Source organism: Nilaparvata lugens, chromosome 6, assembly GCF_014356525.2.
Source record: "Nilaparvata lugens isolate BPH chromosome 6, ASM1435652v1, whole genome shotgun sequence".
Lineage (NCBI taxonomy): Eukaryota > Metazoa > Arthropoda > Insecta > Hemiptera > Delphacidae > Nilaparvata > Nilaparvata lugens.
Window position 1 is genome coordinate 36,872,383 of NC_052509.1, and position 18,960 is coordinate 36,891,342.

Here is an 18,960-nt window from a genome sequence, read left to right on the forward strand (position 1 = left end):
TGAAGTGAGAATCGGCGCTCTCCCCATCAGAATGTGACCAAAGACACTATTAACAGTCATCAATTCGTGCGATTCACCTATACTAGGACTCCCACGCAGCAAGTGAGGAACTAACTCCGCACCAATGATGCCATCTATTCTACTAGGAAGGTAGAATTTTTTGTCAGCCAGTGTGAGATTTTCAAGATGATGAAGTTTGGATCTGTCGATTTCACAAGAAGGCAACTTGTTGATGATTTTATCTACCACTGTGGCATCCATCGAAAACTTGACGGTAGGATCCAACTTCGACTGAATCGACACACAAGTACGACCTCGAACTTCACTAGTACCACCACCGAATCCACGAACAACGGTTTTCATGGGCTGGAATGGTAGTCTCAAACGCCGACACAATTTGGCTGTAACAAAATGACACTGACTCCCGGTGTCAATCAAGAAACGAACATCACAAAGCTGATCATTACAATCTCGAATATGTGCAGTGACGGTCGACAACACAACGGTCGAATTTTCTAAATTGTTGGATGTAGAACAACAACTAATAGGTGATGTGCCACCTGCCTTGGAGTTCGACGAGGACGCAACACCTTCATTGGAACTTGATCTGGAAAAGTGCAATAAAGAATGATGAGATTCTCGACATTGAGCACACTGAGTTTTACTACGACAATCTCTACTCAAATGATCCACATCAAGACAACGAAAACAACGAAACTTTCCTTTAATCAAACAATAACGATCCCAAAGAGTCATTTTCAAGAAACTTACACAATCTACTAACTGATGACCCGGTTTTGAGCACTTCAGACAATTGGGCTTTTTACTAGATGCATCGTTAGATGAATCATTAGATTGAACCACAAACACCTTTGATTTATTATCCTTTTTGTGCCTCATATTAAACGATTCAGTCTGTTTCTCATCAGAAGGAAGAGTCTTAATTTGCTTTTCAATGAATTTGACATAATCGGTATAAGTTGGCATAGCCTTGTCGCGTACGGCCGATTCAAAATTTCTACGAGAACTTGGATCCAGCAATCTCAAGCCATGATAGAGGAATATCGAGTCTGACAAATCAGTGTGTCGCAATCTCAAAACCCATCCAAAATCGCAATACAACCTGCCTTTGATTCTGATTTTATTGGACGAGATTCAAAAATTTGTTTGAAATAGGCATCGACTTGCGCCCGTGGATCGTTATAGCGGGTCAATAATGCCTGCCAAATTATTTGATAATTATTAGCCAATGGTGGCAAATGACGACAAATATTTGCTGCTTGTCCAGTAAGTCTACTTACAAGATATTGGACCTTCTGCTGATCGTTCAAACTCTTGTTGTCATGTACCAATGCCTTAAATAGTTCATAAAACACTGACCATTGAGTCTGGTTCCCATCAAATTTCGGAAGGTCGATTTTGGGCAGTACTGACTCGGATATGACCGGCTGTGCACTAGCTGCTGAAGCTGCTGAAGATTGAGCAATAGCATCAGTCGCCTCTCTCTGTTTGTTAGCCGCTACTTCAATATACTGAAACAGATCTAGATGTGAGTCGTTGAATGCTACAACATGGTCTTTATTCAACTCAAGTTCCAACTCATTAACCACTAATTCTGTCTTTTCATAATCCGAAATGGTCTGAGACACCCGAGGATACAACACTAAAAATTGCTCAGCAACTTTTGGATCAGAGACATTTTTAGACAGTTCATAAATTCTTTGCAATCTGGCATACAATTGTTCCAGTTTGGCGCGATGCACCCTGATTTGTTTCTGTAATTTTTCCTCCATCTTGAACTCATACACAAAACAATTCAGCCCCGACAATACAAAACAACAGACAATAAAACAAGAATGAGTTCAAAACTAAATGGAAGGAAGAATCACGACTAGTAAGTTATCAAAGTTAAACTTTGATTATCAATTCACAAGATAAGTTACTGCTGAAGACAAAACTATATGATTAGATAATGTTCTTCCAACAACTCACAAACAAACGATAACTTGTTGAATTGAACAAACAAATTCATGCTGTGATTAACCTTCACTAACATGTATAACAAAATGGACAATACAAAATTCTAACAAACAAATTCAGGATTTTAGTTTCAGGAAAATTACAATTTTAACTGAAATAAATTTAATTTCAGACAAATACAAATTGACAAGAAACCTTGCTCTTAGAACAAGGCTACAACAAACTAAGTTGAGCATGGATCAGACCATTCTCAACATGCCAACACTGGACAAATACGAAATTGCTTAAATCCAATGTGTGTGAATTAATCAATAAATTACAAATTGAAATTCATCACGGTTCAGAGGATCAAAAATGTTCTGAACAAAGCTCAGGCTAGAGCTACTAGAGGACTGTAATTTACTATTTAAATAATCAAATACAAACAAGGAGCAAAATTTAATTTTCAATTTGAGCCAGGTTATTGGTACAGTTAAACTCTGCATTAATGAACAATAAAAAAGAGCAAAAACTCACCAGATTTAATCCAATTTTGTCTACTTGCCCTTCGAAGCCTTTATTAGGTGTTTTGGTCAGATTCAGGTGGGAAGAAATCTGGGAAAAAGACAGGTTTGCTTCCGGGCAGCCTTTTCACGTTCAAATTGCAGGCTCTGTACTGTGTTTGAACAAAGCTCAAACTGATTCTTCATAAATTCAAATCCGATTCAAATTTATTCAATTTAACACTATTTACGCTGTTATACTCAATTCACACACACTATAATCAAACAATTATCTACAAGAAATTTCCGATTGAAATTACATGACAAAAATACAAATTTGTCCTTGCAACAAGACGACAGGGTGACAAGACAAGACAAACTGAATGACTGAACAAGAATGACTGGCTTTTTTCTCAAGCCAAAACAGCTGGACAGTCGGCACTGGTACCAACAAACCTGCTATTGGCAGAACTGTAGTCTGGGATTTAGCGCTACAATTCGAATGCTCTGGCCGGACCAGAAGAATTATGGCGTATTGGTTCAGATTGGGATGAAAAACCGCCTGATTCTATTGCATCTCAGTGGGAGATATGTCAAACAGAATTTCAATCTTTGTCGAATTTGTCCATTCCTCATCACTTAGGAGTATTTGTAGGTTCCAAGATTACATTAATTTGTTTTTGCGATGCAAGTCAGTCTGGCTATGGAGCTGTGATCTATTTGAAATCACAGGAAGAAGATGGTAGTTCTTCAACAGTAACGCTGCTGTGTGGAAAATCGAAGGTTGCACCGAGTAAAACTCTATCAATACCAAGATTGGAATTGTGCGCTGCTCTTCTCCTAGTCAATCTACTTGAAGCTACCCTCTCTGTCCTCGAACTTTGTTGTAAAATCGTCCGAGTTGTCGCTTTGTCAGACTCAACTGTTGTTCTCCATTGGATAAGAGGTTCGCCGTCGCGTTGGCAAACGTTCGTGGCTAATCGAGTCTCGAAAATTCAAAACTCACGCATCGATTGTTGGATGCATGTTTCTGGTGAGGAAAATCCGGCCAATTGTTTATTGCATGGTCTTGAACCAATGGATCTCATTAATCACAAGACATGGTGGACAGGACCCCACTGGTTGACTATGGAGGAAAATCACTGGCCTGTAAAATTTGAAATTGAAGAAATAGAGTGTCCACCTGAGAAGAAATCTTCAAATGTTGTCACGGTTGTTCAATCTGAAAGTATTTCAGATAATGTAATATATAATTTGATTGAGAAATGCTCTGACTATCAATGTTTGCTTCATATCATGATACTAGTATTGAAGGCAGTGCAAATATTGCCGAAAGCAGGTGAACTAGAATTCAATGCGCCGGAGAGATATTTGTGTAGAGTTGTACAGAGAATTCATTTTTCACGTGAGCTTGTTCAACTAAAAAAGGGTGAAGATTGTGCCCCCAAATTTCAGCGTTTGTCACCGTTTATAGACAAGGAGTTAATTCGAGTTGGTGGTCGTTTGCCGAATTCAGACATGGATTTTGACAGCTGTCACCCTATTGTCTTGCCTAAGAGTGATCCTTTCATCACCCTTCTTGTCGATCATTATCATCGAAAAAATTGTCATGCTGGTCCTCATCTATTAATGTCGTTAATAAGACAGAGGTTCTGGATATTTTCTGCTCGTGTGGTCATTCAGAGTCGTATTCAAAAATGCAATAGGTGTTTCCGATGTCGTCCCAAACCGTTTGGACAGTGTGGTGTTGATTACGGTGGGCCTGTACACATCACAATGGCTTGACGCAGAAATCCACTCATCCTCAAAGCATACATTTGTCTATTTGTTTGTATGTCAACAAAGGCTCTGCACATAGAATTGGTTTCTGATTTATCTACGCCAATGTTTCTCTCAGCATTTCGCAAATTTTTATCTTGCCATGTAATTTATTCCGATAATGGTACAAATTTTGTTGGTGCGCATGCACAGCTGGTACAGTTAGCGAAATTATTGGATTCGTCGGAATTTCAAAATACAATTACTAATGAGCTGGCTGATTATCAAGTGGATTGGAAATTCATTCCCCCTGCTTCCCCAAATTTCGGTGGAATTTGGGAGGCCAACATAAAATCGGTCAAGTCGCATTTGATAAAAGTGATTGGCGATCAACTATTGACCTATGAGGAGATGAATACTGCTTTGGTTCAAGTGGAGGCGGTGTTGAACTCTCGGCTGTTGTGCCCTTTGAGCCAGGATCCGAATGAACCTCTTGCCTTAACTCCGGCTCATTTTTTGAAGCTGACACCGTTGACGGCTTTTCCAATGAAGGATGTGACCGACATTCCCGTCAATCGTCTCACTCGTTACGAACTCATTGACCAGCTTGTTCAATCGTTTTGGAATAGGTGGAGAAAGGAGTATCTCCATGAATTACAAGTACATGGAAAGTGGTCAAAGTCATCACCTCCTCTAACTGTTGGAACTGTTGTGATAGTGGATCAGCCTCATCTACCCCCATTGAAGTGGCCTCTAGGAATCATTGAGGAAGTGTTTCCTGGAGCCGATGGTGTCATACGTGTGGCAGTAGTACGTTTAGCTACTGGTCGTTTCAAACGTCCTGCCACCAAATTGTTTCCATTGCCCACACAATAATTCTCAGGATAAGAATTATTGTTCGTTTTGTTGTGTTAGCATTTTTCTTTTGTCGTCTTAATTTTCTTTCGGTTTGTTTTGTTTTGTCTAGTTTTGGCCAAAGTCGTGGCTGAAAACTACGTTTCAGGGTGGGGGGAATGGTGACGCCCTTAAGCGTATTTAGATTAAGTCGAATTTAAATTAGTTTTGAGTTTAGCAGTCTAGGGCAGCTGCTGCGCCCTAGCGGATAAGTTAGTATTTAGATTATTCTATCGCATAATCGCCAGTTAAAGTTGTCAGCTCGGATCGGAAGGTGAAAAAACAGGATTGTGGCTGTTTTTTTTTATTGTTGCCGTTGAAATTCAATTTTACACGTTCGTCGTTGTGTTAAAATTATTATCGATATATTAACTGTCCCAAGTTGGGGAAAAGTACAGTTTTTCTTTGTTATTTGTGAATATATAAATTGAAATATTCAACTAGTGCGATCGGACTTTGAATTGTACAGCAGTGTAAAGTAATAGTCAATATAGTGAAGTTATCTTCCAAGCAATTTCCGGACTGATCAGTGATTAAATTGATGCCAGAATTAATATACATCGGATAGGGGTAGCAGATGTATAAGAGAGGCCAACACCTTTTCCCGACTCCATCTTGTCCTGCCACAAACCCAATTCCAATTACTGGAGTAAGTTGGTATTGAGTATTTGAAGAAAACTACTTGCTGGTGAGTAACCAAATAAGTCACTTCTGGTATAATTTAATGCTGAAAATATTACTTACTACATTCAATCTATTAATTATTGCTCTCTTCATCCTAGCATATTATCATTCAATATTTTGCTCTTTATATTTATCGACAGTCCTCTGCTCTCGCTTGTAATTTGGGCTAACCAATTATTCATGTATTGAATTGTCAGTTTCTGACTAGCTTACATACTGTGGCTTATATTATTCTCAAACCGGCTTATATTTAAAATACTAATGACTAGACAAATTTCAGCAGTTTAGGCCCATAAAAATAATAGAGCTCTCTCTAAAATACAGTTTCAACAATAATAATATAAATTTTATAAAATAATTTCTTCTTTGTTTAAAGCTATTGATTCCCTGAAAGTAGTTTTCTACTTGCCTGCATTCCCCAGTACGTTTCGCGGTGATCCGAATTTCCTGGTCGTCCTGGATTTTTGGTGGCCGAAGTTGTCCTCTCCAAGGGAATAAATAAATATTTAAATGACTTTCGCTTCAATGCAGCATCACTAAGTCTTATGAAAAATTAATTAATGAATTAAAACATTAAGTCTTTCAAAAATACAATTTAACAAAGGGTCTTGTGCTCTACAAAATTCAGTGTCATTCCATAGTGGCGTCTGGCAGGCAAGTGGGCAGGTTCTACTCTTATTTTCTACAATTTCATTTCTGACTTACAAATTTACATATATTTAAATAATTCACTACTACGCCATTAAAAGGATCAAATAGTCTGTGCCTATCTACTAAATTATTACCCATATCTTAGGTATAACATTTTATGATTTCTCGGACCATATCCGATACATAAACTGAGTAGTGATAATTTATAAATGCTTATCATTTATAGAAATATATATATATATATATATATATACATTTGAATCAGCTCTCTATTGCTGCTCATCGATTACTGCAATTTGATTGGTCCATGCAAATTCACTACTGTATCCATGCGCCTAGGAACATCCTACTTACTTAATATTCTAATTTATTTCTATTTGGTGGTTTATGTATGTTTATTACAGATAATAAATATTTTTGGACTTTATAAGTTGTTTCTCCCTCCACAACAATTAGCCATGTGCTTTCCAAAATCCTCTAGTTGAATACTATTTGTTTACAACAAATTTTTGCCAAGGTGTCTGGCTAGATTTCACATTATACGACTTGATCGATTATTAGGTCGCCAATCAGTAGGTATTTTAAGCCTACCCTCAAAATTTCCAATACTTCATATAATATAATAAGTAGCAAATAAAATTCTTTTCTATTTGGCAGTTCTAATTTTAGCCATGGTACCTGTTATTATCTAATCTTTCATTTGTTGTTATCACATTTGGCGATAATAGAATAGCTGTTCTACTTCAGACCTATAAAATTCTTCCAAATGGCGATTTTGCTTGCCTATCAAATTTTAATATGTTACAACCAATAAGTTTAATAAGCAACCTTTCAAAAATATTAGAGAAAATTATAAAAATTCGAATTTTGAAATTTTTAGATAAAGATAATGTAATATGCAATAATCAGTATGGCTTCCAACAAATCCACAAAAGATGCAGTCATCCATCTTAACAAAATAATTTTTGAAAATCTCAACAGTAATAAAAAAACCCTGGCAGTATTCATGGATTTATCAAAAGCATTTGACACGATATCCCACAATATATTGTTGGATAAATTAGATAGATCTGGAATAATAGGCTTAGTGAAGAGACTTTTAGACACATATTTGGGTGGAAGAACACAATGCCGCTCTCTCCATGGACAAACGGCTGTCAGATGTACAACAAGATTCGGTTTGCCACAAGAAACTGTGTTATCACCGCTTCTTTTCCTGATTTATGTAAACGACCTTCTAAAACTAAACTTAACAAATTGTACCACTTTATCCTTTGCAGATGATACGGTATTGGTTTTCAGTGGCAATACCTGGGAAGAAACTTTCAACACTGCAAACACTAACATAAAAATTGTATACAAATGGCTCCAAGAACACATATTGACACTAAATGCAGATAAAACAAAATACATGACTTTTTCACCCAACATAACAGGTCAACCACCAACAGCTTTGAAACTTTTTATTTCAATGGAGACACATGAAAATAACACAGCATATAATCCAGAAGTTGCAAAAACCCTAGAAAGAGTTCAAACAATAAAATATCTAGGTATTCTACTGGACCAGCATCTCAAACGGGATAAACACATTGAATACTTATGTTCCAAATCCAAATACCTTATCTATGTTTTTTATAAAATTAATAAATTAAAGAACCTTGATATAATAAGAAAGATATATTTTGCTTATGCTCACTCAATATTTCAATACGTTATTGAAGTTTGGGGAGGTGCATATGATACACATTTAAACAAATTGTTCATTATGCAAAAACACATGATAAGAGTGGCACTTGGTAAACCTAGACTATATCCAAGTAGAGAAATTTTCCTTGAGTTTAAAGTTCCAATTCTAAGATAAAATTATGTAAAAAAGGTCATTCTCCATATAAGTAAATTTAAGTCTCAATATGTTTTGTGCGAAACACCCTATAACACTTGTCCAAACAATAGATACAATATCAATTTCATAAAACTTACAACATGCAGGCATCAATTAACATACTTTAGCAATTACATGGTAAACAAAATTCCCAGTGATCTTATAACCAAAAAAAAAACACTTTCGCACTACACATCAGTATGGATAATTGGATCTACCGAAATATTTTCTTCAAGCTAACTGTGATCTGTGAATTAGATTGATATTATATTTTTTAGATATTTAACATTTGGTATATAAATAATTGTAACCGCCCTTGATGAGGGTTGAAGATATCTTATTACTACTTCAAGGGAGTCATGGGAACTGGATAGACAACAACATTGTATTACCTAGAGAATTTCTCATTTATTATGTCAATTACTTGAAATTTAAAGAACAAAATATGCAGTACATTTTATCAAAATATTATTCCTACAAAAACTACCTGCCAATAAGATTCTGCTAACTAGAAATTTTACTACAACAAGAATTTTACTAATTAGGGCCTCGGCCGGGTGAGAATGTTTTATAAGGAGCTAGAAATTTTGGCACTTACCCACAGCTATCACTCCCACCATAATCCCAAACCACAGGACACTCACGTATATCATAATGCCGGAAAAATAACTTAACTTTTTGCAATACACTATGGAATTTGATCCGCTTGGTACCTCAGTTGTTCAACGACTGGAGGTTTTCCATCCGGAAAACTTCCTCCTCTCCACGTCAGTGTGCCAGAAGGCCTAACTGCTGCTATTGGAAGAGTCGGTTCTCACGAGATTCGGCAAGCGGGTACTTGCCAGGTCTGCAGTATTACTCTGTGGAAATATCTACAGGCTACCAAACATCCGCCTTGTCCTTGCCTCATGGAGCCGCCTCATCCATGAGAACTTGCAAATATCCCTGGATTTGCTGGTTCCCAGAGTCGTTTAGACTTAAGTTAGCAGAATCTTATTGTCACTGCAAAAATACTACTTACTCACTAAATTATATTATATTTTCTCACTTAAGTCCAACTACGGAATTTATTATTCTAATATCAGAGTCTTTTCTCCTGAAAAATCTTAAATCCAAAACACGAAAAAATCAATCAATAAATAAGTACTGTAATCAAATACTACCCATGTCACACTACCCCCTTCTTCGCAAAAGGGTGACTATCCCTCCCACTTGCTTCTCACTTCATACTTTTGATTGCTTTTCACTTCACACTTGCCACAATAATACTTTGCTGTACTGCACTGGTTGAGCGGTGTCGACCAAAGGGTGTGGTGCGGTATTTTTGATATAATAAAAAAAAAATAAATAAATAATAAATAAAGGCCTTTATTGAACAATTGCATGCGTAATAAACATTAGATAGTAATTATTAACAATATTAAACAATATAAATATAACAATAATAAATATTCATTACATTAAATAAACAGGTACAGACAAAATTTCGGCTAATTCCCCATGGCATATCGCCGTCTGGGGGAGTTGATAAATACTTTATTTGACCACCATAATGTTATCAGAATTTCAATTCAGTTCAGAGTTTTCAAATCAGTTCAATAATTGAACTTCTGGATCATGAAGTATCTCTACTTCCATGCATCCCTACAGTACCTTCCCACAATCCTCCAATTCTTCCCGTAAAGGTGAGTCTTCAATTTGGCATGGAGCAAGAGACTCCTTCCAAAGTGTTGACGTCGTATCTCCGCCAGAACCGGACACCTGGCGATGAAATGAATTATGTCCTCTTCCTCTTTTAGGCTACACAGAGAGCAAAGCTTCACCGCCTGGCTGTGAGAATATTTATTGAGTTGGACTAACTCCGTCCTTGCCTTCATAAACCATTTAATAAGAGTGAAGTAGGTCAGCTCATGGACGTGAAGGGTGCCAATTCTGGGTACAATGAACATCTCCTACTTTCCTGCAGTCTTTTCCTAAATCCTGACTGAAGTTCATCCGCCACTCTGGCCAGCACTGATGGTACATGACATGTGATCAGATCCGATGCAGAGACTCCATACATATCCTGTAGACTCAACCAGTCGTTGTATATGAACAGTTTCCTCTCAATGATCTTCTCTGATAAAACACGAGGATATCTGTGGGCAGGCAGCTTCATACTCCTCTGCAAGAACTTGATATGAAGCTTCAATGTATGGACAAGCAGTGGAACCGCCTGGGTCTCAAGATAGAGACAGTAGTTTGGAGTCCACATAGGTAGGTTGAACACTTTCTTGAGGGAGAAATGCTGCACTTTTTCCACCTCTTCAATCATTCTTCCCCCCCCAAATCTGTGCTCCGTAGCATACAACCGATCTCGAAACTGCCTCAAAGACCCTGAATTTGGATTTGAAGGGTATATTTTTTTCTGCTAGCAAACCATTGAACATATTTAGTAACATCTTTCCCGAGGAGGATTTCTCTTTAAAATGTTCTGTCAATGAAAGTTGCGACGTCAAGTTCATTCCCAGATACTTATAGCTTTTAACCACTTCAATTGGTTCGTTTTTATATCGCCAGACATCATGTTTGCTAGTTTTACCCCCCCTTCGGAAAATTATTATTTTAGATTTGTCAAGGTTCACCTGAAGGTTCCACCGTTCACAATACATTTCCAGGTTCGCTATCATCTTCTTCAGCATCAACCTATCCGGTGCGAGCAGGACTATATCATCAGCATATGCTAAAAGCTGGATGCACACGCCACCAACGCTGACTCCTCCCTCCAAATAATCCTCCAGATCGTTGACGAACAATGAGAACAACAAGGGGCTCAATAGGCAACCCTGCTTTACTCCTGTGTGAGTTTCAAACTTTTCTGAAAGCCCTTCTTGTCCCCAAACTCTAGCTGTTGTTCCATTAAACAAGTTTTCCAACGCATTTAGCATTTTAAGTGATACTCCAATCGAGTCTATTTTCTTTTCTAGCATTGTGCTGTTTTGTTAATTTATCTTGTTTTTTGTTTTAGTTTTTATCTTGTTTTATTTCTACACAGCTGAAAAAGAAAAACTTAACTAATTTCCTGTAACTTGGGTAGTTATAGTGAGGTTAAATATTTGTTTCGAATAATTGCATTATTAAAAAGTAATAGGATTCAATTCGAATAATTTTGTTATCAGAAAGTAATGTATTCAATTCGAATTAATAATTAAATTGAATAATTACATTGTTGGAAAATAATGATGCGATATTCAATTCGAATGATTGGCTAAAGTATTATGATTATTTGTAGTACGGTACCCTTTACAATTAATATCGATTGATGTCAATTAATATTGATATTAACGGATGTTGATTTAATCCTTATAATGCTGCTTGTAATTGCTAATAATATTGAATTATTCGAATAATTTTTCGAGAATTATCAAAAGTAATATGATATTCAAATAGTCTAGTTTGAAATATTATCTATGATAACATAATTAGACTATATTGCTTTATTATCAGTTATGATACACCCTAGTGTTGGTCTAATAATTTATGGTTCTTATTTACACAAATACCAGAAAAAAACCATCTATTCTGCCTCCAATGTATATTATCATGTTCAAATTTTTTCCGTACATTATGTTACATGAAATTTGTATTTTTTGTGGCGGTTGAGCGGGCGGATGGTCCCGGAGATTTTTTATTATTTTTTGTTTTAGAATTTTCTTTTACTGTCTATGGACAGACATGAAATAGAATTAGACAATAATAATAAAATATTTTGTAGAGAGTATGATACATTTAATTCATTCAATTTATTTTTTAATAAAGAGAGAAGCTTGAAAATAATTCATTTAAATATAAGAAGCTACAATGAAAACATTGACAATTTATTGGTGGGACTCAACTCATTAGATTTTGAAATAGACATTATTGTGTTGACTGAGACTTGGCTCAATATAGATGATATCAAGCAACTTGACGGTTATGAAACTTATCAGACAGCAGATAAGCATAACAGAAACGATGGAGTGCTTGTTTTTATCAAGAAATCGTTATCATCAGTTGGGAGAAGTTTGAATACCGGTGGGGTCAATGCTGTAGAAATTGACTTTCACTATGATAAAAAGAAATACTGTTTATTAGCAATTTATCGAACCCATGATTCTAATGTACAGGAATTCACTGATCATCTTAGAAATTATTGTATTGAAACCAATAAGGGCAAAACCAATATAATCGCAGGAGACATTAATATTAATATATTGAATAACGACTTACAAACAGACAGTTATTTAGATGCTTTGTACGAAAATGGGTTTATCAATTGTATTGATAAACCAACAAGAGAACAGAATAATAGCAGTACACTGATTGATCATGTATTTATAAAAGATATTGATGTGTCTTCAGTTCAGTCAGCAATTGCAAAAGTTTCTATAACAGACCATTACATAGTAGCCTTGCAAATAAATTCAAATTCTATGGATACAACCACAACTGAATCACCTAAATCTTACATTCATGATGAAACTTTAGAATCTTTTCTCAGAGAGGAAACATGGGACTCTGTGATTGCCGAGCAAGATGTTAATACTTCAGCAGATAATTTTTTTTCTATTATAAAATTTAACATTGAAAGGTCAAAAAAGCCGGTCACACAAGTGAACTCACGTTTTAGAAAAATAAAGCCCTGGATAACGGATGGATTAGTTAGGTCAATTAGAGATAATTTACATAGGCTAACTAAGAGACAACCCTTTAATTTAGAATTAGTTAATTACTTTAAAAACTATAGAAATAGATTAAATGACTTACTTAAAAAAACCAAAGCCCAGTATTATAGAGATCAAGTAAACGATAGTGGTAATGACCCAAAAAAGTTCTGGCGCGTAATAAATGAAATTTCAGGAAAAAATAATAAAAAAGAAGGATTTCCATTAGATCATTTCAAAAAAAATTATATTTTTGATTCTCCACTTCATAAAGCGAGAGTAGTTGCAGATGAATTCAACGACTATTTTTCGCACGTAGGGGAAAATTTGGCAAAGGCCGTTCATTCCAATAGTGTTCCAGCTATTGATGATGATCTCTATAGACTCGACACGAACTTCATCTTGCATCCGGTAAATGATGATGATATTTGTAGATTTGCTTCCGAAATAAGAGGCATGTCCGCTCCCGGCTTCGACAATATATCTGCTCAATTTTTCAAACAACATATTAAAATCTTTATTAAACCCCTCAAACACATTTATAATTTGAGCATTACTCAGGGTATTTATCCAGATAGTTTTAAAATAGCCAGAGTTTTTCCACTTTTTAAAAATGGTGATAGATCCCATGAAAGTAACTACAGACCTATTTCTATTTTAAGCATTTTCTCTAAAGTTTTAGAAAGAATTATAAAATTTCAGTTGAGTAATTACATTGAGGCTAACAACATTCTTGCAGATGGACAATTTGGATTCAGGAAGGACAAAAACATATCTGATGCACTGTATAAATTAACTCAAGAAGTAGACCAATCAATAAATAAAAACCTTAATAATTTAATAATATTTCTGGACCTGGCCAAAGCCTTTGATACAGTCGATAGATCGAAGCTATTAAAAAAACTTGAAATGTTAGGTATTCGTCACAACTCTTACAATTGGTTCAGGAGTTATCTATCAGATAGAAAACAGGTCGTCCAACTGTTGGGTGTTGAGAGTAAAATTAACAACATTGAATACGGTGTGGTTCAAGGCAGCACCTTGGGGCCTCTCTTATTCCTGATTTATATAAACAACTTAGCTAAACTGCCACTTGACGGTAACCTGTTCCTATTTGCTGATTATTCAGCTCTACATAATTAGGTTTACATTATTGTTAGTGAAAAATGTGAGATAATATTATAGTGGAATAAGGATGATGATAATAGTAGCCTACCTATTATTATAATAATAAGAAGCATTATCATGTGAAATAATTATATGATGAAATACAATATATGTGACTTGGAGATTCAAATTTTTGTGTACTTGTGTATTATTTATAAGTAAATTGTGCGACATTTTGGAAGCTCAATCCTCCTCCTTATTCATTTTTTCCACTTCTATATTCTCTATCTCTCCACCCTTATCCATATCTTTCAAACCTTCCAGCAGTATCTTGTAAATTGTGCGATATTTTGGAAGTTCAATCGTCCTCCTCCTTAAGCATTTTCTCCACTTCTATATTCTCTATTTCCCCACCCTTATCCATATCTTTCAAACCTTCCAGCAGTAGCTTCATCTCTTTCTCCAGTTCTTCTAGCAAATGCTCTTCATCTATCCATTCATGTCTCTCATCCTCCTCTCCATCATCCTTCCTCCCCTCTTCACACCCTCCTTTATCCCCGCAATGATGGTACTTGGCGACATAACCTCTGCCGGAATTACTGCCAAATTTCATTCCATTGGGCCCTGGTTTATGATCAGGCGGAAGACTCAGATGAAGGAAGTTTTGTTCGATTTTTCCTATAAACATGAGGAAAAGATTCTGTGGGGCTGAGTTTTTTGGTTTGGAAGCCTCCAATTCTAGCGCACGCTTATAGGACTCCAGGTCTTCTTTGCAGTTTGAAAGTTCTGTCTGGTAACACAAAAAAAATGAATGAAACAATAATGTAGCTGGATTTGAATAGAATATTGCGCAGTTTGAAAGTTCTGTCTGTAAAAACAAACGAATAAATGAATAAAAGTAGCTACTGGATTCGAATAGAATTCGATTTGATAGTTCTGTCTTTGAATACAAATTAATAAAATAAAAGAATAATGTAGCTGGATTGGAATAGAATCTGGCGCAGTTTTGAAGTTATGTCTGTAAATACAGATAAATAAATAAAGTAAAACAATATAAGTAGCTGGTTTCGAATATAATCTTGCAGTTTGATTGTTCTGTCTGTAGATACAAATAAATAAATAGAATAAAACAATAAAAGTAGCTGGATTGGAATAGAATCTGGCGCAGTTTTGAAGTTCTGTCTGTAAATACAAATAAATAGAATAAAACAATATAAGTAGCTGGTTTCGAATATAATCTTGCAGTTTGATTGTTCTGTCTGTAAATACAAATAAATAGATAGAATAAAACAATAAAAGTAGCTGGATTGGAATAGAATTTGGCGCAGTTTTGAAGTTCTGTCTGTAAATACAAATAAATAGAATAAAACAATATAGGTAGCTGGTTCCGAATAGAATCTTGCAGTTTGATAGTTCTGAATGTAAATACAAATAAATAAATAGAATAATACAATAAAAGTAGCTGGATTCTAATATAATCTTGCAGTTTGATAGTTCTGAATGTAAATACAAATAAATGAATAAAATAAAACAATATAAGTAGCTGGATTCGAATAGAATCTTGCAGTTTGATAGTTCTGTCTGAAAATACAAATAAATAAATAAAATGAAACAATAAACGTGGCTGGATTGGAATAGAATCTGGCTCAGTTTAAAATTTCTGTCTGTAAATACAAATAAATAAAATAAAGCAATAATGTAACTGGATTAGAATAGAATCTTGCAGTTGCTTAGTTCTATCTATAAAAACAAACAGAAGCCACCGGATTAGAATCTAAATTAAAATTTCGCAGTTTGAACTAAAAAATCATAAGTATATTTAAGAAGGGTAGAGGATTATTCCCTTTTTATTTATAAAAAACTTATTACTGGTTGGTTGAAGGAGATTGGCAGGGAAGGTATTGAAGAACTAATTCATTCTATTTATCAATAACTAATTAACTGATGCCCAACAGCTCCGTTTCATAAAAAAGAAAAATTTCTCATATAGTAATGATAATAATAAAAATAATAATAGTAAAAAAATAAAACAAAATATTAAATTTGTTAATAACAATGAAAAAATAAATAAAAATGAATAGCGAGCATCTGCGATCTGTAAGGAAGCTGTATTGCAAACGATGTTTATAGTAATACAGTATTACGGTAATTTTATGGTTTTTGCTGATGAATGCGAGAGTCAATCAATCAGTCGTGATCAGTTTTTATAATTTGTGTTGTTTATTGTAGTGCAACAATATATGGTTTCTTTGTTCCACTGATATGTGTTGTACTGTAGTTTTATATTGTTCTAGTTTCTAATACTTTTGTAATATTCTTCTCTATTAAAGTATAGTATTCTCTCTTATAGTATATTCTCTAAAGTATATTCTCTAGTATATTCTCTAGTATATTCTCTAGTATAAAGTATATTCTCTCTATAAGTATAAAATGCTTATTTTAAGTAACAATATAGGCTATTAGGCCTATATTTAAATAGTATTGGCTATTTTAACAGACTCCATGTACCACACACAGGCTCTGGCCTAAGTGGTTGTGATGCATAATATTTTTAGAATTTGTTCTGCCTAAAGTATACACTGTTTGTAAAATTATGTTATGTTATTGAGTTATAAGTTATTTTCTTGTATTCTTGTTATATGCAAAATAAAAGCCAATTCGATTTTATTTGAATTCCAGAAAGTTTATAAAACAATGCTTGTCTATCGATCCTATCAAATGCAGCAGAAAAGTCCACAAAGAATGCATATACTTCTTTCCGCTTCTCATGCAGCTTGATGTTGACAATGCTCATCAAGTTGAATATATTATCGATCGTGGAATACGTCTTTCTGAACCCCGCCTGAAACTCCTTTAAAATTCTGTGATGCGTAGTCCACCTCTCCATCTTGTCGAGCAGCGTCCCAGTAAAAAGCTTTCCTATTGTGTTGCCAAACGATATTCCTCTGTAATTTTTAGTTTCATTTCTGTCCCCTTTTTTAAATATGGGATATATAATTGTTTCTTTGAAGGTTTCTGGGATCCTGGAAGAGTCATATACGCCATTGGAAATTACCACCAATTTCTCTAAGAAGGCAGCTGGCGCATGCTTGAAAAACTTGTAGGTGATTCTGTCTTCACCTGGTGCTTTGTTCTCTTTGACTTTCCTGAGAACATTGTCCAGATCCTGTAGAACGATTGGTGAGTCCAGAATTCTATCCTTGACATATGGCACAGCATATAAAACTCTATCAGCTACGATGGTAGGATTCAGCAGTTGATCAAAGTGTCTCACCCAATCTTCTAAGCAAATACTTACTCCAACACAAAACTGTTTTTTCCTGTAACACCTTACAAGCTTCCAGAAATCTCCTGAGTCATTGACCATCTTGAACCTTTCTGTCAATGTACACCAAAATTTCATTCTCTTCTCTATGCACAGCAACTTAAAAGCCCTATTTGTTTCTAAATACTTGACTCTAATTAATTCCGAGTTTGTTTTTCTGAACAATTTCAACAGACCAAACCATTCTTTTCTCTTTCTTTCACATTCTAAGTCGTACCATAATTGGTTCCCTTTCACCATTGAGTGGCTGTCCATCTGTCCAGCAGAGGCAAACTGACTTATTGCCAACAACAAATACCTCAAATCATCTTCCGGCTCATTCCAGCTCCGACGCGTTCCAATCTTGGCACTGAGAACTTGCTGATACCTTATTTTATTCTGTGGCTTCCATCGAAACTTCATTCTTATTGGGATCGCACAGGTATGTGTCACTCGAGCATGCTCAGACAAGCCAATCGTGGTCACTATCGGCAGGTGGTCAGAAAACATTTCCGGAAGGACCTCAAACGATGAAATGAGGGGCAAGGCATCCATTGATATAGCACATAAGTCAATAACGGATGACCCCTGAGCTCCAATAAACGTAAATTCCCCCTCTGCGTCCACTTCCGTACGACCGTTCAAGATAACCATACCAAAATCTTCAAACATGGTCAATAATTCCCTTCCATTCGCATTGGTTATCAAATCTTTTGAATTCCTCTCGCCGCTCAGAAAACTAGACAAGCTTGATAGGGTTTCCTCAGCCATTGCTTGCTCTTTACCGATCCTTCCATTAAAATCACCAATCAGCATAAACTCCGCTACTCTTAGGTCTGTCATCAAATCCCTGAGCCTTCTGAAGTCCTCTAACCATTTGTTACAATTAAGGTAAACAGGAACTATGAATACTCTCTGCGTATTGATGTACATCTCGACCAATTGATAGTTGTGGATTGTTCTGAATTTTAGATATTTCTCACATTTCTTTCCCCTTCGAATAGCGTAGATTACACCCTGACTGGCCCGACCGCGACATGCTGTTCTAATTGCAGGAATTGATACCAATTCATAATCGTCAAATATCATTTTAAATCTTGAAAGAGTTCTCTCATCTTCAACAAATGTTTCAAATAAAAAGAATACATCATAGTTCTTGAGAAAGGTGATAAATGACATGTCACTCAATTTGTTTATTATTCCCGCCACATTGTAAGCAATAATGTCAAGTTCCAGTATAGAATCGTCCTCACTATTTCTCATCCTTCGATTACAATATTTATTTTGAGAGCAATTAATCTGTATAGTTGGTTCCTCTGTCTGAGGGACGAAAAAACTGGGTGATTTCCGGATTGTTGCATGATTGAGATGAGATTATCTTCTTAGTATGTTTATGGAGTATTTCTCCTTTTCTTTTTCTATGATTCTCCTCACTCTGACGATCTTCATTCGATTCCATGTACCTCTTCTCTACATCTTCATAATTCACAAACGTTCCATCAATTACCAGGCCATTCCTTCTAATTCTAACAG

The 18,960-nt window shown here is 35.5% G+C and overlaps 1 protein-coding gene across 1 annotated transcript; it reads left to right on the forward strand.

Annotated features, from left to right (window-relative positions):
* The first annotated feature begins 4,346 nt into the window (after window positions 1–4,346).
* Window positions 4,347–5,096, forward strand: LOC111058781. The gene has a single exon (XM_022346352.2). It carries the CDS (start codon window positions 4,347–4,349, stop codon window positions 5,094–5,096), a length of 750 nt encoding a protein of 249 aa, XP_022202044.2.
* Window positions 5,097–18,960: the final 13,864 nt, after the last annotated feature.